The sequence below is a fragment of the Filicampus tigris genome, chromosome 18, assembly GCF_054856515.1.
Source record: "Filicampus tigris isolate MCC_2025a chromosome 18, RoL_Ftig_1.0, whole genome shotgun sequence".
NCBI lineage: Eukaryota > Metazoa > Chordata > Actinopteri > Syngnathiformes > Syngnathidae > Filicampus > Filicampus tigris.
In genome coordinates, this window is record NC_141234.1 from 5,257,275 (window position 1) to 5,280,964 (window position 23,690).

Here is a 23,690-nt window from a genome sequence, read left to right on the forward strand (position 1 = left end):
GTATTCAATCTTGCTCAATGCACAGTGCCGATCCCTGTAGTACGTTTGATATCTATATACATTTCATTTCACACAGGGACAAAAAAAAAAATGCAAAGAGCTTTTTTTCCCTGGAGCTTTACTCGATTTTTTTTTTTTTTTTAAGTATCGGTTGGCTGTTATCGACAGCTCCACGAGAAGTGATACCTTAAAATGAGGCCGGTATCGGCCCGATACCAATACCTTGTATTGGTATTCGCCAATCCCCAATTGTCACCGTCATTATCATTGAGCAAGAAACTATTTTATGACTTAAGATAGTTTACAGATTTTATCCAGCACTTACAAATAAATATATTTTTTCAAACTAACTATAACACCAGCACCCATTCATTCTACATGACTTGTTCTAATTCTCATTTGAAAAAAAAACACATTTTTACCAAAGCCCTTAAAACAATTGAAATGAATCTAAAGACAACAATGAGGAAATGATGTAAGGTGTTTGTTCGGAAGCTGATGTGGCAGGACTAAATGTACTGGCCTCTGTGTCATCATTCACAGACAAGTCATCGAGTGTTTGGTTCAATCAACATGATAAGCCACCCCCACCTACACACACACACACACACGCAAACCTGCACACATACACGCAGTTGGACTTTGGTTCACTTTGACCAAGTGGCACTCGGAGCAACAAGGGTCACGCCAATGTTTTGTCAGCGCCGCAGACCAACCAATCGCATTTGGATATCTAGATCTCGTCCAATCACAATCAGGAGCGCACAACGCTGCCCCCACTGACGGGCTATAAGAAGGGTACAAACCCGGCAAGGAGACACCATCATCCGGTCCAAATCCTCCTGTGCTACAGGTACGTTTTATTCCGCTCGTCTTCAAGTTTTATTTGCGATAGTATTTTAAACTCATATTTTTTTCCTAGGTCTCATCCAACCTGCAACCATGAAACTCATCATCGCCGCCTTTGTTGTGATCGCGCTGGCTCAAGGTAGGACCAGCATATTTGCACAAATATGAACACGCGATCTTTTTACGCTGCAAGAAAAAAAAAACACTTACGGGAAAAGGTGCGTTTACGCAGGGAGCCTTGCCCTGGACGCTAGCGAGATGGAAATGATCAACCAGAAATTTGAGGAGATCAAGAACAAGATGACGGAGGAGCTGAGCAAGTTGATCAACACTCAGGAGCTGGGCAGCCAGGCTCAGTGAGTATATAAAAAAAAAAAAAAAAAAAAAACGCACCAGACTACAGCGAACACTTTAATCCACATCCTCCCGCAATAACTGAGAATCCACGAGGGACGTCTACTTCTATGCCTTTCTGTGACTCCTCCGGTCTGTCTCACCCCGAGTTAGTTTACTGTCAAACTTATCAGAGAATGCCTTGCGTACTTAAAACAACCACATAACTTTTGCCTTAAAGCTAGCTAGCTTCATGTGAATACCAATTGGAATTACCATAGACAGGCTAACAGATGTCAAAATTTACTTTTGCCTTTTAGCATTTGAACACAAATGGTGACGCAAAGAGGCCCACCTTATACTACAATATCCCCGGTTTTTTTTTTGTTTTTTTTGTGGTGGCGGGGGGAGGCACTGATGTCATCCACGTGTGTTGCAGGGCCTTCCTGGAGCAGCAGAGGAACCAGTTTGAGCCCATGCTGACCAAGCTCCAGGAGCAGATGAGTGCGGCTGCCACCAGCATGCAGGAGCAGATCGAGCCCATGACCACCAACTTACAGACACAGGTGCAGCCCATGATGCAGAAGTTCCAGGATCAGATGGAGGCCATCCTCAGGCAGCTGACCGAGCAGGCCAAGGCCCTGACCAACTAAGAACAACACCGAAAAATAAAAAGGGCAACCATCTTCCCGCCATCATGGACTGACTTCCTTTCGGACTCTACACGTGTTTCTGTACCTTTGTGATATGGGCGATTTCACCGCCCAAACCAAAGAAGTGCAATAAAATCTTGAAACACACCAGCGTGCCCTCGTTTTTCCTCACAACGCAGTTGACTCAATTGTAAATGGGGTGCAGCGTCCTCTAAAAGTATGGATTTGTGATTTTTTTTTTCCCGCCCCCACAATAAAACGACACAAGGACAAAGTGTTACCTGCTCAAATCGTTTAAATGCTGTTGTCCGAAAATATAAACGCCTCCCTCCAAAAGATTTCTTTAATCTGTCAGGAAAAACAAACGGTAGTCTATTTAATTTATGAAAATAAAAACGGATGCTTCATTACAGAAAAATGATGCATATGTTTCCCAAAGGTAAAACACCCCCCACAAAATATAATATCTGGCTTTAAAAAGTAAAAGTCACCAAGTGAGTCATCCACTTGGAAGAAAATAAATGCCTGCCTTAAATAGATGCCTCTCTAATACCTACTAAACAGGTAGTAGATTTGTGTTTTTTTCCATTTGATTTCTTATTTATTTTGCCATTTGAAGACGTCACAAATTTAAATAAATAAAAAACAAGGGGGCCCACAAACAGTGTGCGAATCTTTACTCAATCAGCAAATAGAAAAAAATACAGGCTGTCTTATCAAAGCGTACAGCTCAAACATTTCAACTGAGTACAAATATAAAACAGCACAAATGACTCACTTTAAAACCCCTACATAGAAAAATATTTCAATTTTGTCGTTTAATTTGGCTCATGAATTTTATGGTCATTTTGTTTATATTTGATTTGGTGTTTTATGCTTCGTTTGCTTGTAAGATTTTTTTTTTTTTTTTCCTGTTGTACTTGAATTCAGATGATTTATTTTTTTTATGATGTTTACGTGTTTTCTGATACTTTGTTTTGTTTACTTGTGTTCTGATTTTTCCTCTTCTGCTCACTGTGTGTTCCGCTCGGATCCTTCACTGCTGTCAGTGCGTCATACCTCGAGGGCGCCCTCATCCTGATGAGAAAAATCACAAAACGTGAAAAGAATATAGCACCTGGTCCTCTAACGCAATGTCTTTTTAAGAAATAGGGTGTCTGTTAAAGTACTCAGTGGTAGCCCCCTACCTCGGGTTGGATTTGTGGACCATCAGTAAGCCTTCTGGGACGACTCCTTGGCCTGATGGGCCTGGTGGACGGCCACGGCCTCGTCCACCTGCAAGGGCCAACAAACAATTTATGTCCTCAGATGGTTTGACATCAAAACGACCCAAGCTGCATATTTTTTTGCTTACGCAACAACAATACTTAAAATTGATCCCCACTCTTGCTCTGTCCTCTCTATGCAGCAACCCGCCTCTTACTTGATTCTTAAATCTATCTGTTCAAGTGCAATATATTGGACTAACCTTGGAACTGAGCGACTCCGGGGACTCCAGCATGTGGAGTAGTTCGGAGTTGTCGATCTCGAGCAACATGCCGGTGATCTTCCCGGCCAGGTCTTGATGCATACTCTGAATGAGCGGGAACAAACACTCACCTGCAAGGCAAATAGAGAATGCTTATTTGGAAAGAATGTATCAGGTGGGCAAAGTCTGGAAAAAAAAAAAACAACATCAGTTCATCTTTGAAGGACCCCTAAGAATGGACCACAAAATGGCCACATCAAAACAAAATGACCAATTCCCCGCGAGTTTTAAAAAGGAAGTCAACGCAAACATATTTTTTTCAAGAATTTGTTCTATGCAAGCCCAATAGTTGAAACAGGGCATTCTGATAAATATTGCGTTTGTGGAATAAGTGTTAATCCACTTGTTTTTAGCCATCTCCGGGGGCGGCCATTTTGTCTTCTGTCGACTGAAAATGACATCACAACTGCTCGCGACGACCAATCACGGCTCAGATTCAGAAAACAGGTCAGCCGTGATTGGTCGTCGTCAGAAGACAAAATGGCCGCCCCCGGAGATGGCTAAAAACAAGTGGATTTCTTAAGGCATCTTTTATGGCGAGTCAGTTAGTCTTTGAAGTACCAAGAAATGAACTCAAAATAACCTAAAATGGTTGCTTCAAGATGACAGACTTTTAAGTATAGACGCGGCTACTACGTACATTTCATGTTCCTGGGTGAAACTGGCTTCAAGGGATGGATTTTCAAAAAGTCCAGTAAACCCTTAAATGTACATTTTCACCAGGAAGTAGCAATGTGCAGACTTGGTCGCGCGGGCTTACCCAGCATCTGCTTCTGCTCCAGTGGCGGAGCAGAAGCCAACACGGAGGCCGTCAGAGGCTTCGGAGTATGGCCGGCAGGCTGAGGAGGGGAAAAAGAAGCAAGAAATTAACGGCTGGCCATCATATATGGACGCGGCAAACACGGTCTGCTTCAGGGGCGTCGAACTTATTTTGGTCACAGGCTATTTCCTGGTTAAGAAGTCTCTCAGAGCACCGTTATGTGCCCCTGCTATTTATTCTTATATCCTGTATATTTTTGACAAATCCAATGTCATCAAGGAAAGTAATGTTGTGCAAATATTTTATTTAGTATACAACTATGTATGTCAAGAAGGGATTTGGTGAAACTGTGAAAAGTGACTTGATTTTGAAGTGTTTTACAGGGTTCGTCTTTGAAGAACCCTTGGAAATGGACACAAAATTGAACCTTGAATGGCCATTTGGAAACAAAATGGCAGATCTCCTGTGTCTTTTTTTGAGACTTTTTTTTTTTGTGTATGTATCTACTCATGGTAGACTATTAAATTTCATGTTGCTAAACTATTTTCTTTATTGGGTCTTGCTTTTGACACAAGTGGTCTAGTTGTGTTTAAAGGTAGTCTTTTACCTGCGTATTCTGCATGTGGTTTGAAGGACTGCGGATTCCCGTGCCGTACTTGTACTGCGGCACCGCGCACACGGGGGAGAGCGGGGAGTCGGGTCGGGGGCTCAGACTCTGGGACGCTACGGGGACATAAATGTAAAACCAGGTTGTACTTTTAGGAGGACTCGGAAGGAACGAGAACTGACCGGGACGCTGGTTGGAAATCCCACGGGGCCCCTGGCAAGCGGGCCGCCCGGAAGGCCCGGGCGGACTTGGTGCTGAGGTCCGCATGGCAGAGGGCATGTTCTGGTAATCTACGCAAGAACGTGTGAAATGCTAAACATGAACCAGGAAGTCTGATTGGCTGACGAAACATGAGGGAGTCGGCTGAGTGTTTTTAATTGGATGCGCGTGGGTATGGGCAATTTTTCACTGCGCGTGTGTTTGAAAGTGAATGTCAAAATTCAGCGCCATGACGTAAGCGAGTACCTGCCGTGGCCCAGCGAGGGCTCCGACACAGCTGCGCCACCTGGGCAGTCGGCGGAAAGTAAGCGGCGTTGCGGTTCTGCGCCGGAGGGATGGGCGCTATGAAGTAAGCCGGGGGGGGCGGCGCCGCCTGGTAAGGGTTGACGACCTGGTTGGCCACGGGCCGCGCGTTGGTCATGCGTTGGATGTACTGGCGGGTCAAGTAGGCCTGGCGCTCCTCCTTCCTCTGGGCCAGCGCCACGTACAGCGGCTTGGTGGCCACGATGCGGCCGTTCATCTCCGCCACCGCCTTGCCCGCCTCCTCCGGGGACGAGAAGCAGACAAATCCGAAGCCTTTGCTGCGCCCGCCCTGCGTCATCACCTGAACACATTTGAGCGGAGTCAGCGACTAGGCGACGCGGCAAAAGGTTTGCAGCCGCCGCTACCTTGGCGCTGGTTATGATGCCGAACGGCGCAAACTCTTTCCGCAGGCACTCGTCGTCGATGCCGTCGTCGAGGTTCTTCACGTACAAGTTGACACCCTTGAGGGCGAAGTGTGACGTGGTCACCCCACAGTGTTGGGAATTAATCTGATAGCGATGGAATGACATTTAACTTTTCAACCTGGTAGCGCGAGATGCGATCTTGCTTCATCTGCTCGAACTTGCGCTTAAGCTCGGCCTGGCGCTCCACCTTCTTTTGGGCGCGGCTGACGTAGATATTCCTGCCGTGGAATTCCTTCCCGTTCATCTCATCCACTGCCTAGGAAAGCAAAACGTGACGACCAAAACAAGCACGACCCGCGAGGGGAGCGACCGACAGTATCCGTGGAAAAAAATGTGAAATTATCCATGTGTGACTTACGCCCGCCATTTCGTTTTACCTTCTGGGCGTCCTCGTGCCTGGCGAAGCTGACAAAGCCGAAGCCTCGACACGAGCCGTGTTCGTCCATCATCACGCGGACACTGGTGGTGTTTCCTAGGCGACGCAGGACAGTACGGTATCAGAGAGATGTCTCGCACTTACGGGAGGACCCGACTGACCGTATGTCCTGAAGATGTCCCTCAGCATGTTGTCGTCCACGTTGTCGCCAAAGTTCTTCACGTAGACGTTGGTAAACTCCTTGGCTCGGACCGCGAGCTCGGCCTCGCGTTCTTTGCAGGATTTGAAGTGGCCCACAAAGCTGTTCATATGGAATTCAACGTGGACCACCATTTAAAGTGCAATGGACTAACCTCAAATAAAGTTCAGATGTTCTACGGGGCTTTTTGTTCATGTCAGAAATCTTTTAAGACACCTGGGAACGGTTTTAAATTGTAAACATCTACCGGTAATGCATTTTTACTATGAAGATTTGGGGGTTCAAATCGGAAGGCTGGAAGCTATAATGGCTACAAAATAGGGCGGAGAAGAAAATCTGTTCAAAAGGGACAAGTTCAAATGTTGGTAACAAAATAACATACATTTTTCGGTCCTTAATAAGCTTGCCGTTCATCTCTGCGATGGCTCTCTCGGCCGCCTCCTGGGTCTCAAAGTGCACAAAGCCGTAGCCTTTCGAGCCGTTCTCGTCGCACAGCACCTGCGGCAGAAGGGGCGGATTCATCAACACGTCCGCACTTTTAATCAAAAGTAGGCGTCATAGAAAAGTGACCTCTCAATGGCATGTCTACAAACACAGCGGTACCTTGACTCCCGAGTTTAATTTGGATATTCAAACTGTAATACTCATATGTTGAATGTATGCCTTTAAGGGGCGTGACCTCACTTTTTTTTTTGCAGTCATTCTCGTTTCGTAGTTGACTGTCACATTCAATAAAAAGTGAATTAGCTACTTGGCGTAAGATTGCGTCATACCTTGCCGGACAGGATGTTGCCAAAGAAGGAGAAAATGTCGTACAGGACGTTGTTGTCGATGGAGCGGTCCAAGTTCTTGATGAAGACGTTGCCCACGCCGCTCTTCCTCAGCGAAGGGTCCCGCTGCCACCACATGATGCGCATGGGCTGACCCTTGATCAGGTCGAAGTTCATCGTGTCCAGCGCGTGTTCGGCTGCAGAGAGGGAAAGAAAAAAAAAAATCAGATATTAAAAAGGATCGCTATCACTGTGTTAGTCATTCCATCATTGAGTTTATAGTAGTGTGTGTATAGTGACTTTTTGCATATGGTCTATCTGGCTAAGTTCACAGAGAAAGCCCAGGGCGAGACTCAAACCCGGAATCCGTTGACTGTGAAGCAGGCATGGCGGAGATGAAATGATGATTGTGTTCTTATTTACCGTCTGCAAGCTGCTGGAAGTTGACACATGCGTATCCCAGCGAGCGCCCGGTCATCATGTCTCGACACACGCGGATGGACAAAATGATTCCCACTCGGCTCAGTCTTTCATAAAGGATGGCTTCCGTCACATCCGGGTGCAAGTCGCCCACGTACAGCGCGGCCATGGTTGGCCCCCCCAACAAAAATTGACTTTTTTGTGTGTACTTAACACCAGAGATTGAAGATGTTTGTTTTCCACCAGGCACGGCTCCAGGATTTTGAGAAAACAATTCATAAATATATTATAAAATATCAAATAAAATGCCGTTGGGGCAAAGATTTCTAAAGGGGGTCTAGTACCCCCGAGCCCCTGTGTCGCGCCGTCCCTGTTTGCCACGGGGTTAAGTACCGAACCCGGCCGTGGATTTACGGTGTCAAATGAAAGCGCCAACGGGCGTTTGTATATTTTGTTTTTATTAATTCCAAGTTGTCAAGGGTCGCCGGTTCCATGTGACCGACGCTCGTCACAAACGTCACATAAAAAAAAAAAAAAAAGTTTAAAAAAAAACACCTCACCGCGGATGGAGCGCAACTGGCGCTTTATTACAACGTGAAAAAGTAACAGAGCGACGTGCGTGATTGCAGCCTGGACGTCATGCGACGTGGTGTTGTGCGTTCTTTGGACTTTTCTGACGCACGACCGGGACCAAAAATGAGCTAACAGTGGCCACAATATTTAATAAAGACCGAATGTGGAACATCCGTTTTGACGAAGGTAATATTGCAAATTTTTTGGGAAGATGTTACATTAAAATGTATGATTGCATAAAAATAATTCGTGCAGTAATCAATAAATGAAATTGTGAAAACCTTTTTTTAGTAGCCTATATAGATACAGTGTCGGCCCAAGTCTATATGCAAGCATGGGCCCATAAACAGAATTTGATTTCTTCTTTGCATTTAACCAAAATAATCCTCACGCATATGCCTCAGACAGGCTTTGGTTATTCCATGATGACGCAGTGTTTCCGAGGCACGTAATTAGAAAATGTTAGCAGTACACTACCCAAAAATTTTATTAATTAAAAAAGAAAAAATATCAACACATTTCGTTACGATGTCGTCTCGATTTACTAACAGATTGATTTACTCAAGTTATGTGCGGGCCTGTTTGAAGTTCTGTTATTCAATTTTCAAGGTTTGAGGTTTTCGCTTTATTCATCTCCCTTTGGAGAAATGTGTTGTGAGTACAAGATGCACCACACTGTGTGTTCCATTTTCATTTAAACTTGAACAAACGGGGTTAAATTGTCATGTAACACTGTCTTTTTTTTTTTCTTCCAACAAAACCAGATTATATAGGTGCTAGATTACTTATTTTTTTTAACCATTTTGTTTTCAATGCCATCCTGTAACTGCGAGGAGCAATTCTGCTTCAAACATGTCACTTCGGAGTTATTTTTGTTTCCTCCTGCAAAATGGGATGGGGGTGACTCCTTGAGGAACAACGCGTGCAGGACGCCCACTAATAACAACAACTACATTCCTTATAATTGCATAATGGTGAGTTGTGCATTCAATATTTTGGCTTTGTTGAATATGGCGACGTTAAACTGCTTCTTGGTGCCAAGGATGTTGGAGACGGCTGGTCGAGAGCAATGTAGGAACCAGCCTTTGAAGAAACAGTGCTGTGAATCTGTTTTAAAAACCATATATATGTTGTGTGATATATGTAAAGTCTTAACACATCGAGGGAATGGTGAGTTCAATTTATGAATCGAAAATAATGCCAAAAGGGCCCACAGGCGACAAAGATTGGCAACATCTCTCGATCTAATGTAATCTAATAATTATCTTGTTTTACTGGAGTCTACCTCATTTTAAATGAAGCCGGACCAGTTTTGACACAAAAGCAAATCCCCTTTTGCCATTTAGTTCGCCCCAAAACAGCTTCATTATTTACACTTGACCAATTTTAGCGACACCCAGTGTCTATACGGAGGAATGACGTTCAATTCACTCCCTTTAGTCGGCATTACATAAGCATATCGCTTCGCTAATATCTCATCAAAACCTAGCTTTATCTTTCTAAACGTAATCATTCCGACTACAAATAAAGTGCCATACTTGGCGATATGTATCTTTATGAAAAAAATTGATAGGCGCTGAAACTGACCACTAGAGGTCAGTGTTGTGGCACAATATGGTGCCCAAAGGTACAGTAGGTAAATCGAAACGCTACATTAAAGTAGTAGTAAAGTCGGAACTACAGTATTTGAATGCAAACACTTCTAGGGCCAAAAATGTCATCCAACGAAAAACATTTGTAGCGCTGCGGTCAGCTGTGTGTACATTTTTGACGTATGTCTGTACTGTCGTAAACCAAGTAGTACATGACATTGCTGTTACATAAAGCATATTTTAGTTATCAGTTGCCTCGTTTGTGTTTAAATAAAATAGAATCATTTTGTAGAACATGTACACTTTGACAAAACATTCAAAGATGAACAGTTTTCTTACGCCAGTGTCCTACCAGTTGAGTGTTCCCGCTTCCCAGTCTGCTAAAGTAAGTTTCAGCTCACCAGTGACCCTTAATAGGGACAAGCACTTGGAAAAAAAGGGAAAATCATTGGTCATTTGAATAAAAAAAGATGCACAACACGTGTAAAGCACGACATACTTGGATTTAATGTTTTAATTGGTCTCACATGAAAGCACAGAACCAAATAACGTACTTAGAGTGCCACCTGCAACATGTTTCAAATCCTGCATCCCGTCTTTTTTTTTTTTTTTTATTCTTTTTTTTTTTGACCCACCACGATTAGAAGAAACCAGCACTAATTTGTGTCGACTAAATTGTCCAAAACGCTGCTTCCTACTGAGTTACTTAGCAAATTAGCATCAACTTTGACTTCCGAGAAGGACGGCGCAAATGTTTCACCTGGTTCAAGCTAAATCCAAAGCAAAATCAAAAAAAAAAAAAAAATAAGTGCCAGTTTCAAAGCACACCTACCTCTCACGCCATACTACGAGAACCGCATACATTCCTGGGGTGAAAGGGGGAATAAAATACACACAAAAAGGTAATACAAAATAAACACCTGAATAGAAAAAGTAGCAAAACAAAGTTACAGTATCAGGCCGTTTTTTGTTTGAATCAAGTTGCTAATTTTGTTAAATAGTCAAAGTATGCAGGATATAAACTGAAAACGTCAGCGCGATGGAACGTAACCCTCGCAGCAAAAAAACGACCAAAAGGTGGACAAAAAAAAACAAAAAAAAAAAGTCCATTCACACAAAGAACCTTAGCAAGTATGCTGCTCGAGCGCACCTAGAACCCACTGAGCCATTGTGACGCATGTACCATCCGTAAAAAGTAATAGCCGGGTGACGTGAAAACGACAAAACACTCACCACGGCCTAACCACCAACTTTGCCAGATGAAACCTGGATATATTTTTTTTTTGTGTAAAACGGATGAGAATCAGACAACTGTGACCATTTTTGTTTCAGTTGACGCCTTTCAAGGTGTTTTTGTGGACCCAAGTGTCACAACAGTTCAAGTAAAAAGACAAAGTATCAAAATATAGTTTGAGGTTTGTTCTTGTCCTGTAACGGTGGCAGCTTGCTGCCACAAACGACGGTCTAATTTGGAACTAACGAGAGAGAGAGAGAGAAAAAAAAAAAAGGATTAGATCGGGACTAAACTATATCAGGAAAAAATATAACATCCATTGTTTGACACATTGAGTAATGTCCAATTCATAAAAATGTTTTTTTTTTTTAAACCAGTGGAGGTGTTCTTTCTATGAACAAACATACTGAACTTTACACACTGTGAGTGGAGCGTAAACATACATATATGTGCATGTATGAGCACACGCACAACCACGCACACAACTTAGGCTGGTGAGAGGTAATAATTAAAATTAAAAAAAAAAAAAAAAAAAAAGGATTTTTCTGTTTTGTTTTTTCCCATCTTGTGGAGGAGTTCAGTTCTTGTCGGCCTCCGCTGGCGCCTCCGCTGGGGCATCCGTCTCATCGCCTTCTCCCTGGGTGTCGGACATCCACAGCTGCCATTTAAAAAAAATAAAATAAAATAAAAACACAGGTCGCAGACATAAGTGCCGAGTCAGGGTCAAATACAGCAGCTGACAGACAAGCGTCGGAATGGCACATTGCTCCCAGCCACTCCTGCCACACCCGCGAGTCTTCTGACTCACCGGTATGTTGCTGTGCAATAACATGCAGACAGTCATGACGACTCGTCTAACAGATGCTGCTACCTGACATAATTTATTCCTCATGTGCAGCGCCTCACATTAAAAAAAAAAAAAAAAACTAAGAAAAACCTCTTAAAATTGGTAAAAATAAATAAATAAATAAAACGCAGATTTTTTGCATTCCCCCAAGCACATTAACATACTACAACGCAGGTATCAAACTCAAGGTCCGGGGGCCATATTCAGCCCGCCACTTCATTTTATGAAGCCAACGGGGAAGGAAATCTTGTGCGTGACCTTCTATGATTCTTGTCTCTACCAAAATTTCTTGAATGTAGAAATAATATTATATTATAATATATATAATCGATATTGAAAGCACTCTTTTGATAGCAAGCCCCTTTTTGTAGTGACTTGAGCAACAATTGAACAAACTAGCGGAATCTGCATCAGCCCGAGAGAAGAGAAAAAAAAAAAATACATATTGGCTGGGATCATTCATATTGTCCCAAATTATCTTTTCCAGTGCACAGTAGGAGAGCATAACATTGCTGCTATGAATTCATTTGGTAATTTTTAGATTTTCCTTTCTCCAGAAATTGTTACTATTTGTCAGTCCCCACCAGGTATGTCTTTTTTTTTTTTTTTTTTTTTTTTTTAATAAAATATTGATCGATATAAAGTTTCGGGGGGGAAGCGACGAGGCAACTCACAGTCAGATTGTCGCGGAGCAGCTGCATGATCAAGGTGCTGTCTTTGTAGGACTCGCTGTTGAGCGAGTCCAGCATGGCGATGGCGTCGTCAAAGGCCTGCAAAGCAAATCAGACGGCGCGCTCACGCAGTCATCTTCAGAGAACGTGTGACGACAATAACCAACAAAAGCGCGCGTCGCTCAACACAGAAGAGGGAGATTGGTACTTTTTTGGCGAGTTCGCAGGCCTTGTTGGGCGAGTTGACGATCTCGTAGTAGAAGACGGAGAAGTTGAGCGCCAGGCCCAGGCGGATGGGATGTGTGGGCTGCATGTCACTGTAGCTGATGTCCAAGGCCGCCTGGTACGAGTCTTGTGAGCTTTTGATGATTTCTGTCGGTAGGGTGCAGGGCAAGCACTAAATTGAAAGCATCGCAATCACCCAGTCCAAGGTTTGGAAACATTAGATATTAATTGGCATTTTTTTCTTAACGTCGCTAGTATGGCCGATTACGGCGGCCTTTTCAATATATTAACAATTGGCCAGAGTTTTAACACCGATATCTTACTCATGAAACAGTAAATGCTATTCAGCCTGTATGGGCGGGAAGTAAATGACATGCATGGCTGACGGAACTTTATTCTGTGTCAAGACACATCCTTCTCCATTCTCTCATAGGGCCATTAAGACATTGCGCAAAGAGCGTACTGGTAGAATTGGACCTTGAGCTGGATAAAGGATATCAAAAGCTCAAGCTGCTTGCCATAAAGCTGCCTGAGCATTTATTTGCAGCGCACTATTTTTCGCTCATAATGTGTAGCACAGGCGTTTTTAGGACCTTAAACCGGATTCCGAAGATGTTGAATACATGCACAAACGACAGTCCGAGCAACCTTTGCTGAGCGTGCTAGTTAGCAGCTTGGACACTGAACGCGTTGGGTGATTTTACTCACTCTCCTTGTTGTCTCCGAGGGCAACCTCCGCCAGGTAGCGATAGTAGTCGCCCTTCATCTTCAGGTAAAAGACCTTACTGTCGGGAGTAGAGGCTTTGGGAATCAGGTGGTTCTCGAGCAGGGACTGCGAAGCAGAAGGGTGGGGCGGGCACTAAGGTTAAATGCCAGCAACACCTCTTGCAGCTTACGAGGTGTTTTTTTTTTCTTCTGAAGCAGACAAGTAACAGCCATTTAGCTCACTCCCATTTTGATGCAAAACACTAATCCTAATATCTCCATAAGCAGATGTGCTTGTGTGGCTCAAACTCTTTCCTTACTAAAGAGAGAAAAAAAAAAAAGCACCATTTCAAAAGTATAATAAATTCTTGCTTCAGCTGCTCTACTGAGGGAAAAGTCAAAAGTACAATCTCTAGAATGTACTTGTGTACAAAACAAAAATTGTATTTTTCTTCTCATGATATAAAATAACAGTTCTGATAACCTCCCACGATGGGGGTGGGGCAGGGACATCTTATGCATCTTATTACCTCGCATAGCGCTTGTCCTGAAAAGATCCGAAAAATAAATAAATACTAACTGGAGACGCAATTAAAACATTTTCCCATTCATTTGCCAACATTGTGAACCGACTAAGAATTGCTAAATTAGCCAAGACCTTAGCCAATGTGTTTCTTTCAGAATTTTTGAATGACAGAAGCTAACTTTTTTTTTTTTTTTTATGGCTGGCTTTGACAAAGCAATCGCCACAAGTTACTCTCAGAGCCGAAAACAAACAATTCTCTCCAGTAAGGTCACTCACTACTTGGCTCACATTCGTCCAAGTCGCTGCTGCACCTGCTTTTTGTCTTCCTTATACATGTCCAGGATCTCAATCAGAAACTGCAGTTACCTCACTTGAATTACAACTTTTTTTTTCTTTTTTTTAGGTTGCATCATCATCATCATATCGTTTTCAAATGCAGGGAGTAAAACAAATACTCCAGCAAACTACATACCTAAGAAAATATATGAAAATAAAATACAGTAACTTTGCTACTTTGCTACTAGCCAGCACTCCCGTCAAGTCATTTACAGGGCGACAACGTCACAGGAATCCGTGCACAAGTCAGAGCATGCGTTCGTCTACAATTTACTTATGCTAACGCAGCAGTACATGCGTAACTGCATCATGTACGTACAGAAAACAATTCTCAGCCCATAAATATAAAACAAATTAGCGTCAAAAAAAAAAAAAAGTACAGAAGTCACCGAGATGACATTCCGCGCTGAACAGTAACTTTCAAAGCATCGTTACATTGAGGCCGTCGTCGAGGACCGCTGTGTCCATTCATGAACTTCCGATGTAATACTGACCCGTGGGGGACCCCTGACTATGAATGCAAGAATTCCAAGCATGGTGCCTATTCATTTGGCAGGGGAAAAAAAAAGGGCGGGTGGGGGGAAGCTGTAGGAGGTTTGTGGTTTGAACTGCCTGCTAACAAAGAACTAGCAGTGAATTAAAATTTCCTAAGTGTCATTATTTGCTTTGCTGGTCTGTCGTTTTTTGTTTTTTTTTAATCGTTTTGCTTTAAAGATGGTCAACAGTGGTGCGTCCTCATCTGCGGTAGACCTGAAGCGCTGCCTGCGGTGTCCATAGCGCATCGTGAGGGTGCATAATTTAAAGTACACAATGTTGGCGCTATATATAGCCGGCCCGCAGTTTTTGCTGAGGATGTCCTCATGGAAACAGACGACACTTTAATAAGCGAGTAAGGCAATTTGGAATTCCAGTTTCGCTTTTGCCTCCGTCACTCCCTCAGCCAGACACAAAACTCTTGGAATCGAAGTGTCTGCTGTACACGAGGCACCTTGCACAGACCCAAGACAATTTTAGTACAAACTATGGCAGAACAATTTAGAAAAATAAATGTAAACATCTGGATTGCACTTTTTCAGCACAAACCTTGTCTTTACATAAATAAATAATGCTGCTCATTTGCTTTTTTTGTCCTTCACTAACATCTACGCTTGTGCGAGAACCTCACCAGAACTTCTTGGCAGATGTCATTGAGCTCCTTCTCGATCTTCAACCTGTACTCTTTGGCCTGGTTGGCCTTGCTGCTGTCCTCCGACTTCTCCTCCATGCTGGACACCACCCTCCACGAGGACCTCCGGGCGCCCACCACGTTCTTGTAGGCGACGGAGAGCAAGTTGCGCTCCTCGTTGCTCAGCTCGCATTCGCCCTCCTCCGTCACGGCCTTCATGGCCGCCGCCATGTCATCGTAGCGCTCGGCCTGCTCGGCCAGTTTGGCTTTCTGTACCCGGATCTCCCTGTCTGCCATGGCTCCTGCGTGGGCTGCGGAAGTAAGGGGGGGGCGGGGGGGGCAGTGAGCAAAGGAGGTAAGGAAGGAAGGACGAAGGAGAGGGGGAGACGGCAGGGAGAAAACAAAGGAGACAAGAGATTAGGGAGACAGGAGTGTGCCGGGGCGGAGGGGGAGGGGCAGGGCGGATATGATCACAGTGAAACTACAATGGATGTCAACGCGATCGCCTTCTTGACTTCTAAAATACCCACAGGCCATTAAATTAAGCAACAATTTTTTTTTTTTTTTTTAAATGGCTGTCAGGTAAGCAGTGCAGCCATTGTGGTCCTCTTGGAAGTGTTTGAGCCATTAGAGACTATCCTAAACTCTATTTGGAAGCAAAAACATACCAGCACGCGCTAGCTAGCGCATATCGCGATGATAGTGACGTTTATGGGGATGGCGAACCCGGTACATATGAGAGTATTTGATACGAGCCACCATTACACAGCAAACCCTCACACCTATCTGCATATTTTTGCGCTTTTTCTGGAACAAACCCAAAAATGCCAAACGATGGCGACAGGAGTGTGATGGAAGAACACAGAAGAGGGCAGGTTGTGGGGCCGATGGCAGAGAACGCAAGATGGTAAAACTTCTCAAGACGATGCAGACAAAGGTCTGCAAAAATATGAGACGGGCCGCTCATAAGGCCTTTTCACACTGCACTTAGCAACGTGCCAGCAATGAACCCTTCCACAAGGGTGTGAGAAGGCAATGATGTGTCTCGTCATGGTGTGACACGCCCTTGAGGTGAAAAACGTTGAACTTGAGTGCCGTCGGAGTGATGTCAGAAGGAGCATCCAATAGGAGAAGGGCTGGCAGAGTGATTTCAGAGTGCTACCAGCAATAGAACAACCAATGAGAAAAGCCTCTCTGATATTTCCTGGTAGGCTGCTGAGCAGGCATTTCCAAATGTAGCCAAGCTTGCCAATGTCCTTGTGTGCTGGCCCGCGGCGAAAACCGAATACAGTGTGAAAAGACCTTTACCGGTACTACGACAGTCGTTTGCAATGCAGTACTTAAGAAATGGGAGGATCACAGTCAAAAACTGCAAAGAAAGTAGTAATTGCCAGTGACGTACACCCCAGCATTCTCGCACTGGGAACACTTTAATATAATCTCAAACTTATGTTAAATTACCCTTAAAAACAAACATGGCTCCTCCCTATCATCTTTAGAACTATCAGGATGGATCACTTCAACTTGACACCAACTGCTATTTCCAATTACCCTTGGTGGCATCCTATGGTGTTACAAAAAGATCACAAAAAACGAATAGGTGGAATAGCCAAGGAGAGCTTACACGGAAAAAGACTGAACGTCAAAAATTCAAGAGTTCTCCGTAGTACGATTAAAGAAAAAACCTCAAATTAAATGTTAGCAAAACCACACTAACATTTAACCCTCATGTTAATAGTCGCCAGCTTGACTGTTCGAATCAGATTTGTCCTGAATTGAGTACAGCCTCGGGGATGGTTGACTGACAAAAAAAAAAGGCTCAAGTAGCACACCGCTGGCGAGGACCTTTCCTCAAAATGGCAGCCGTCATTAGAGCACAGGTAAAAACATGTACCCGACGGAAATGTAAGCCCCCGGAGCGTCTCCCCTGCGGTGTTTAAAACGCTTCGAATTCGCGTGCCGAGCGTAGAAATGAGAAGGTTCAACGTCGTCTTACCGTGAGACTCGAGAAGACCGTCTTAGAAAAGGAACATTTAGAGTCAAAATGGCACTACGAGTCAGTGAGTCACATCCACCTGCGCCCTTCTGTGGAATGTTGGCTAACCAGGTTTGGCGTCATACACACCTGCACACAAGGAACCGACAAAAATACACACCCACACCACCGGGACGAGTATGGAATGTCATATTTGTATACTTAAAATACAGCTTCTTGACAAGTCATTTGTGCTGGTGACCTCCGTGGGAGCTGGAAATGAAAAGGAGACTAGCTTACATGGTCGCTAGTGAACGCCCTTTTTTTTCTCGCTTCCCGGAAAGCAAGCCCGAAAAAAAAAACGAGCAGTGGCTGGCTTAAGTCGTTCATTTCATCTCGGTGGCATAAAGTTCGATACAATACGCGCGTGGAAACGTCGTCCTTTGCGGATATTAGGAGGGGGCAATGGAGCCTTCCGACGCGGTCACACGAGCCCGCCGAACAATGAGCGAGCATCACCGCCGCGGTTCTCCATTCAAGCGAGCCCGAGCTCGAGCCCTCCCCCACGAGCCCCGAATGCGTTTTTACGACCCCGCCCGGCATCGACGGAGAAGCGGCCCCGCCGTCGGTGCGCTGGAGCGGGGGCTCCCCCCACCACCACCACGACTAACCTGTGGTCGTCGTTAAAACGGCGAGTGTGTCTTGTTTCCTGATTCGTGATTCCTGATTCCCGGGCCGCACAGCTGATGCTCGCTCGCGTTCGCGCTCGTCCACGGGGTTTCCCTCCAATCAAAGCCGCACCAGCAGGGTCGCGCTGGGACGAGTGACGTCACGGGCCGGTTACCGGGGCAACTGTAGCGAGGAGGGAAAAATGGCGAGAAGACTGCGAGGAGCACGTTTAAGCATTTTAGGTTCACATATTTTTTTTCTTTAGTTGTCTTTTTTTCACATTTGGCATGTTTCTTTCTTGATTTCCTTCATTGCTTGCTTCCGTCAATGTTGTTTTTTTTATACATGAATCTTTACGTCTCTGTTTACCTCGTTTGCTTTAAGTATTTTTCTTCAACACTTACTTCATTCAGACCCACTTTTATTTTGCTTTCTTCCTTGCTTTGACCAAAATTGCTTTTCTGCCTGCCTTCCTTTGTGTCCCTTTCCTGCATCCCCACCTATTTTTGTTCATGAATCCTTGCTTTCATCCTTCCTTCAATGAAACACACTTTTCTGCCTTTGTTTTTCTTTTCCCTCTTTGTGGCCTCTTCTACCTTCTTTTCCCTCCTTCCATCACACCCATTTTCCCTGGTATCTTTTCCTTTCTTCCCTCCTAACTTTCTTCTCTCAAACCTACAATTTTGTCTTCTCCTGCCTTCCTTCCCCAGAGCCGCATTTGATTCACACACTCTGCCCTTACTAAAGCCTACTTTTGCTCTTTTCAGTCCAACCGTCTTTGCTTCCTTCATTCCTTTCTTTGAATAGACCCGTTTTTGTCGCTCAGATCTGCCGTCCTTCATATTCCTTTATCCCCCAGACCCGCATTTTATTCATATAGCCTTTGGCTTAAACCTACTTTTCTGCGTTCCTTCCTTCTTGTCACACCTGTTTTTATTCACCCATCCTTACATCCTTTCTTCCGTTGCTTAAACCTGCTTTTCTGCCTTCTTTCCTTGCTTCCTGACCTTATTCCTGCAGCCTCAGTTAGACCTGCCATTTTTTTTCCTTCTTTCCTTCCTGATCTTCCTTCCTTCCCTCAGACCCACATGGTGCCGATGTGAAGCAGCAAACACCAACTTTTGATGACATAAGTAGAAAGGCTCGTAAGTGACTAATGTGGGAAATGTACCCCATTCATCAGGTTTTGCCAGTGACATTTTGGGTGGGGTTTCAAGTTTCTCCAAATCAGTGGCTGCGGCGATCAAACTTACTTGAACTGACTTGGGGGGCGGGGGGGATGCACTCACACAAGCCGTTACCACGACAACCCCCGAGCTTGAATTCTATGCTGAGCTCGGAATTGTGCAGTTCCCACCAGGGTGTGTCTGAAAATAGATGACCTATAGCTGCTGGGAATTAATTCTTTCACCTCATTAAGACAGCTAATTTCATTTTGCGCCACTTTCTTTTTTTTTACCCTTTAATTCGGCCTGCTACATCAGACTTTTTTTTCATCGACATGTTTGAGGAGCATTATTAAGGCACATAGACGTGAAATCAACATTATAGAATATCGGCCAATTACTATTTGTAATGTCTTTGGCATTTACGGGTACTCATGGTACTTTTGTTTAATTGGCGGCAGGTTTATACGGAGCTCTGTGGACATTTGACAACCTCTTTATTTAGATCACTGGTATCAATCGCAGACAGGTTTGATCAATGGTTTTCCTAATACCGTCCATCAGATATTAAAAACATTACACCGAACACCGTCGTACTGTTAAATAATTGGTGCGCGACTCAGCGAAAAAACTGGTTCCTTCTGATGCTGGCATAATAAGCAAAGTTCGACAGGTGTGTGACACTGCACATGATGCAATCCCAAGATTACAAAATAAATGTATCCGCCTTTCCTTTTAATACAGAACCCAGGAAAAGTGCAAGTAATTAAGTCTATGTGAGTTTTCTGAGCATCCATTTTCTATACCCCTTGTCCTCATTAGCTAAATGGCTTTTAGCTTAGTTTATTTGAACACGAGCATGTGTGAGAAAATGGTTTCAGACAGGAAAGAGGCTTTTTGTTGATTCAATCACAACGGTGGTGTTGTTTTTAACCTATTTCCTCTTGCTGTACATAGGTAGAAATAAATCCAACAAAAAGGCAGATGTACCACAAAGTAAAATTTAATAAAACACTATAATACATCAGTGATCATACATTCCAGTTCCTGACACTTTCCTGTAAATTGTTAAATCTTTGCATTTCTGAACTTTTTTTTTTCTGTTAGCAGTAGCAGCCTGGCCGGTTTGTGACGAGCCAATATTGAGGATTAGGATTAGCGAGGTGAAAGGAATACAGTGTTAAACGACGATGCGCGTGAGGAATATGACCCCTCTTGTACGACAAAAGTCATTGAATTAATTAAAGCAACAAGAATTGTAGTCCTGATAACAATTAAACCACGTGCAAACCGTCCCAAACCAGGTCAAAACCCGAAGAGTAGCGCAAGGAAAAAAAAACTAAAAGTTGAATCGACATAATTTACAATGATGGCTCAGCATGACAATCATTCCATGTGCACGACACATCAGGAAGCCTTCATTTTTCGTGAAGGCCGCAATCAAATCTCTGTGTTTGTTCACTTTGACTTCCCATTTGGCGACATCACTCTTAATGTTGAAAAACAAAAAGGACCAAGAAGAGTGCAGAGCTGGTACGAGGAGGGTCCTCAAGGAAGTCGTCGTCATCCATGTGAGCGGGGAGGGGAAAGGGTGGAGAGACTTTTTTGTTTTGTTTTTATGCCTCCACGCCTTCCAGCTCGGGGGGCAATGGGGATTTTGGATGCTTGCTCTCGAAGTGCTGCTTGAAGGTTTTGGGGTCGGGCATCTGGGACTGCAGGGAGAAACAACTTCAAACACATTCAAACGTCGAATCGTTGAGAAAATAGAACTTTATAAAGTCCATGTTAAGTTGAAATCAATGTCTTCTAAATTTTGACACACTGGAGATGTCTTGTTAGCAACACTGTCAAATTTGAATGATTCAAACAAAAAACTGCCAAGTATATAAAACGAGGCTTCAACATGAAAAATCATCTAGCATCTTATGCCTACACGACTCCACATTTGAGCCACGAAAACATATCTTAAAGTCTCCGGTGACTGGAAAATATCCCACCAGGTTGTCGCAGGTCTTTTCCACACCGTGACAATGAGGCGCTCTCCGTGACTTGCATGCACTCATGGACGACAACATGTATGACTGTATTCGTACTATGTGAGCACTTTGCAAGTCCTTTGTGAAAATGTTGTGTGGTACGTTGGTTATACTTTTAATAATTGTTTTACATGATATTAGTTGATTTTGTGCATCTGAGTCCATTTGGGCACCTGCACAAGAAGGAACACTGAGTACAGACGTAGACTGCTACATTAGCTTCTCGCGCTAGTCGCTCATCACCACCCAGTCATAAAATTAAAATAAAAAAAATAAAGATAAGAAAAACACTCACCCGGCACACGGCACAGGTGAAGACGAGCGCTGCCTTGGCCGCCGTCTTCTGGTCGTGCCCTTTAGCTTTCTTCATCTCGGCCTGCTTCTTGGCATTCTTCTGCTGTGATTGGATCTTCTGATGTCCGCGGGCCATGGTGATCAAATCTAGCATGAAATAAATACGGATATTATTAATTACACCAGTGAAAAAAAAAACAATTTTTTTTTTTAAATCACTCTAAATTTCTTAGGTCATCTATACCAATGACATAAAAGGCAGAACAATTAATTGCCAATCCTTTAGATGACTTAAGGGCGAATTAAGCAGTGTTGTGAAGTATCCAAGAAATAACTTTGGTTTTGTATTGAGTAGATTTTTCAGCTATCTGTAATTTATTTTGAGTATTTAGTTTCTGGTGACTTTTTTTACTTTGGAAAAATTGTCTATAGGAGCGAAAGAGTCCTTTATCGTTTTAAGAAAACGAGAGAAAAAAATAACGAGTCCAGTTGCCTCCAATTAACCTTTGGGAATTACCAGACCTACACAGACACAATTATTAGTGGCACATTGGTATTGTGACAGCACATTAAAAATGACTCAGGCAATTATGTATTTTGCGAACGATATGTGCCCTGCAATTGGGCTCACAACCAGTCTTGGGTGTTCCCCACTTCTCTTGCCAAAAGTCATTTTAGGTGAAGACAGAAGACTCGAAAACTGTCCAAAGGTGTGAATGCGAGTGAAAATTTAATGTCACCAGTTGTATTAGATCAGTTACCAACTGGTAAACAGTTTTACCAAATTAATAACATGTAGTTGACCTACTAGAGGTGCTGTCCTACTAGTGAAAACAAAAAACATACTAAACTGGATATTAAGCATGTTGAAAAAAATGCTAAATGTGGTTGCATGAAATTGAACGTTTATTGACGTTAAATAACCAGACTGCACATTTGTTAACATAACATCTTAAAATGGGAGTTTCTAACCAAAAACGCTCAATGATTACGAGGCCTGTTTGCTCAGTCTATAAATAGCCAACCATTATTAGCCAGGAATGAATTCAGTCTTAGACAGAATTAAAGACATAATAAAGCTTGCCTGACAGGACAGAAATAAAATTAATGCATAATATATGACATCTAAACGAGTAAAAATCACTCGTTTTCGCCTAGAATCAAATTTTCGTTTTTATTGATGCAATTAGGAACATAAGGGGGGATATAGTTAATGTAGGATTAGCATGATGCTAACACAATCTGACGGTCAAACAACGCGTTCTTAAAAAATATATAATTGAACGGCGTCATGCAGGAGACGTCAAATCATCTTAAAATGCACTCCACGTGGGTTCGACATCGGTTGAATATTGACAATAAGGCACAAGGTGGCAGTGATTGTAACGTGGATTAGCATTCTAGTTAGCCAGCCCCCACTTCATTAGGCAACACTGTGGGCATGTCCTCGACGCTAGTTAGCCAACCCAGCACGCTAATACTCTGCTATTTTGCATCTTATTTTAATGTGAACTTACCTCGTAGTAAAAGAAGAACACAATAAGTACACTTGTCGTTCCAACGGAGCCTAAACAAAAACGTGACAGCTGCTAAATTCCCACTGACAGGATGACGTTGCTGACAGATTCAGAGACTGTCGTAAACACCAGCGTTCAAATTCCAACTATCTCCAATTTAAGGAAAAGGGGAAACAATAACATCATGGTTTGATGCAAAATTCTTTTTGAACCCTCTACATAAAGACGATGGTTCTATTTCAACATTTACTTGCGTGCTGGACCGTAATTTATGCACGTTTACATGAATTTTCGAGCAAGCCATGAAGGCACCATCAAGACCGATGACGTTGGCGACGTTGCCCCCTCGTGGTAGAATGGGGCCAGTACGCATTTTCGTGCTCAGTTGACTAAATTACAGTATTTTAACACTGCAGTATTCCAACATTATTTTACGCCCGAGTACGCCTGAATGTGTAGCATCTCCAAATATATAAATACATTTAAAATAAGTGATCATAAGCATTAGTTGTAATGGTGTACAGTTTTGGCGTAATGCATTACATATTGCGAACGTCATATGGGCAAATAAGAGATGAGCCGTGATTGGTCGTTACCTGAACCCATGGGCACTGTGATGTCATTTTCAATCGACACCAAGTGGCAAAATGGCCGCCCCCTGAAGTGGATCTAAACGGATGTATTTTACTCCATAATTTATGTTCCACAAACGTACTA

At 43.4% G+C, this 23,690-nt stretch overlaps 4 protein-coding genes and 1 long non-coding RNA gene across 9 annotated transcripts; 2 read left to right on the forward strand and 3 right to left on the reverse strand.

The window, feature by feature from the left end:
* Positions 1 to 716: 716 nt before the first annotated feature.
* On the forward strand, positions 717 to 1,982 carry LOC147132113 (type-4 ice-structuring protein-like). Its single transcript, XM_086014022.1, has 4 exons — positions 717 to 853; positions 923 to 988; positions 1,082 to 1,205; positions 1,622 to 1,982. The coding sequence occupies exons 2-4, from the start codon at positions 943 to 945 to the stop codon at positions 1,833 to 1,835; spliced, it is 384 nt and encodes a 127-aa protein (XP_085870148.1). The 5' UTR covers positions 717 to 853; positions 923 to 942; the 3' UTR covers positions 1,836 to 1,982.
* A 515-nt stretch (positions 1,983 to 2,497) lies between these two features.
* Positions 2,498 to 8,013, reverse strand: LOC147132114 (polyadenylate-binding protein 1-like). 3 transcript variants are annotated; one of them, XM_086014018.1, is made up of 14 exons: positions 7,446 to 8,013; positions 7,026 to 7,219; positions 6,635 to 6,750; positions 6,215 to 6,354; positions 6,055 to 6,149; positions 5,865 to 5,933; positions 5,618 to 5,761; positions 5,196 to 5,553; positions 4,913 to 5,020; positions 4,731 to 4,846; positions 4,124 to 4,202; positions 3,304 to 3,434; positions 3,023 to 3,110; positions 2,498 to 2,912 (listed from the first exon to the last, which is right to left on the reverse strand). In XM_086014018.1, exons 1-13 carry the CDS (start codon positions 7,609 to 7,611, stop codon positions 3,045 to 3,047), a joined length of 1,782 nt encoding a protein of 593 aa, XP_085870144.1. In that variant the 5' UTR covers positions 7,612 to 8,013; the 3' UTR covers positions 2,498 to 2,912; positions 3,023 to 3,044. The 3 variants fall into 3 exon arrangements, with proteins under 3 accessions (XP_085870144.1, XP_085870143.1, XP_085870145.1); XM_086014017.1 differs by having other exon boundaries at positions 5,618 to 5,713; positions 5,796 to 5,933; positions 7,446 to 8,011; XM_086014019.1 differs by lacking the exon at positions 4,913 to 5,020 and having other exon boundaries at positions 5,618 to 5,713; positions 5,796 to 5,933; positions 7,446 to 8,012.
* A 167-nt stretch (positions 8,014 to 8,180) lies between these two features.
* On the forward strand, positions 8,181 to 9,077 carry LOC147132115 (uncharacterized). Its single transcript, XR_015082026.1, has 3 exons — positions 8,181 to 8,201; positions 8,625 to 8,669; positions 8,780 to 9,077. It is a non-coding gene; the product is annotated as an uncharacterized LOC147132115 (long non-coding RNA).
* Positions 9,078 to 10,091: 1,014 nt separating this feature from the next.
* On the reverse strand, positions 10,092 to 18,126 carry LOC147132116 (14-3-3 protein zeta-like). Of its 3 annotated transcripts, none has more exons than XM_086014077.1 (7): positions 17,963 to 18,105; positions 17,313 to 17,441; positions 15,317 to 15,627; positions 13,293 to 13,416; positions 12,568 to 12,731; positions 12,363 to 12,458; positions 10,092 to 11,499 (listed from the first exon to the last, which is right to left on the reverse strand). In XM_086014077.1, exons 3-7 carry the CDS (start codon positions 15,611 to 15,613, stop codon positions 11,419 to 11,421), a joined length of 762 nt encoding a protein of 253 aa, XP_085870203.1. In that variant the 5' UTR covers positions 15,614 to 15,627; positions 17,313 to 17,441; positions 17,963 to 18,105; the 3' UTR covers positions 10,092 to 11,418. The 3 variants fall into 3 exon arrangements, with proteins under 3 accessions (XP_085870203.1, XP_085870202.1, XP_085870201.1); XM_086014076.1 differs by lacking the exon at positions 17,963 to 18,105 and adding an exon at positions 17,514 to 17,535; XM_086014075.1 differs by lacking the exon at positions 17,313 to 17,441 and having other exon boundaries at positions 17,963 to 18,126.
* A 1,987-nt stretch (positions 18,127 to 20,113) lies between these two features.
* Positions 20,114 to 23,199, reverse strand: znf706 (zinc finger protein 706). Its single transcript, XM_086015458.1, has 3 exons — positions 22,974 to 23,199; positions 21,458 to 21,603; positions 20,114 to 20,838 (listed from the first exon to the last, which is right to left on the reverse strand). Exons 2-3 carry the CDS (start codon positions 21,590 to 21,592, stop codon positions 20,743 to 20,745), a joined length of 231 nt encoding a protein of 76 aa, XP_085871584.1. The 5' UTR covers positions 21,593 to 21,603; positions 22,974 to 23,199; the 3' UTR covers positions 20,114 to 20,742.
* Positions 23,200 to 23,690: the final 491 nt, after the last annotated feature.

What these genes read in the sequence shown, in the direction of transcription:
- LOC147132113 (XM_086014022.1), top strand. Translation starts at nt 943, where the DNA reads ATGAAACTCATCATCGCCGCCTTTGTTGTGATCGCGCTGGCTCAAG. An exon ending in TGTGATCGCGCTGGCTCAAG is followed by an intron (nt 989 to 1,081) that starts GTAGGACCAGCA and finishes GCGTTTACGCAG; the next exon opens with GGAGCCTTGCCCTGGACGCT. An exon ending in GAGCTGGGCAGCCAGGCTCA is followed by an intron (nt 1,206 to 1,621) that starts GTGAGTATATAA and finishes CGTGTGTTGCAG; the next exon opens with GGCCTTCCTGGAGCAGCAGA.
- LOC147132114 (XM_086014017.1), bottom strand. Translation starts at nt 7,611, where the DNA reads ATGGCCGCGCTGTACGTGGGCGACTTGCACCCGGATGTGACGGAAGCC. An exon ending in GGACATCTTCAGGACATACG is followed by an intron (nt 6,150 to 6,214) that starts GTCAGTCGGGTC and finishes TGCGTCGCCTAG; the next exon opens with GAAACACCACCAGTGTCCGC. An exon ending in ATCGCATCTCGCGCTACCAG is followed by an intron (nt 5,714 to 5,795) that starts GTTGAAAAGTTA and finishes TTCGCCCTCAAG; the next exon opens with GGTGTCAACTTGTACGTGAA.
- znf706 (XM_086015458.1), bottom strand. Translation starts at nt 21,592, where the DNA reads ATGGCCCGCGGACATCAGAAGATCCAATCACAGCAGAAGAATGCCAAG. An exon ending in TCACCTGTGCCGTGTGCCGG is followed by an intron (nt 20,839 to 21,457) that starts GTGAGTGTTTTT and finishes TTCTCCCTGCAG; the next exon opens with TCCCAGATGCCCGACCCCAA.
- LOC147132116 (XM_086014075.1), bottom strand. Translation starts at nt 15,613, where the DNA reads ATGGCAGACAGGGAGATCCGGGTACAGAAAGCCAAACTGGCCGAGCAG. An exon ending in CCTCGGAGACAACAAGGAGA is followed by an intron (nt 12,732 to 13,292) that starts GTGAGTAAAATC and finishes CCCTACCGACAG; the next exon opens with AAATCATCAAAAGCTCACAA. An exon ending in CCTGCGAACTCGCCAAAAAA is followed by an intron (nt 12,459 to 12,567) that starts GTACCAATCTCC and finishes TTTGCTTTGCAG; the next exon opens with GCCTTTGACGACGCCATCGC.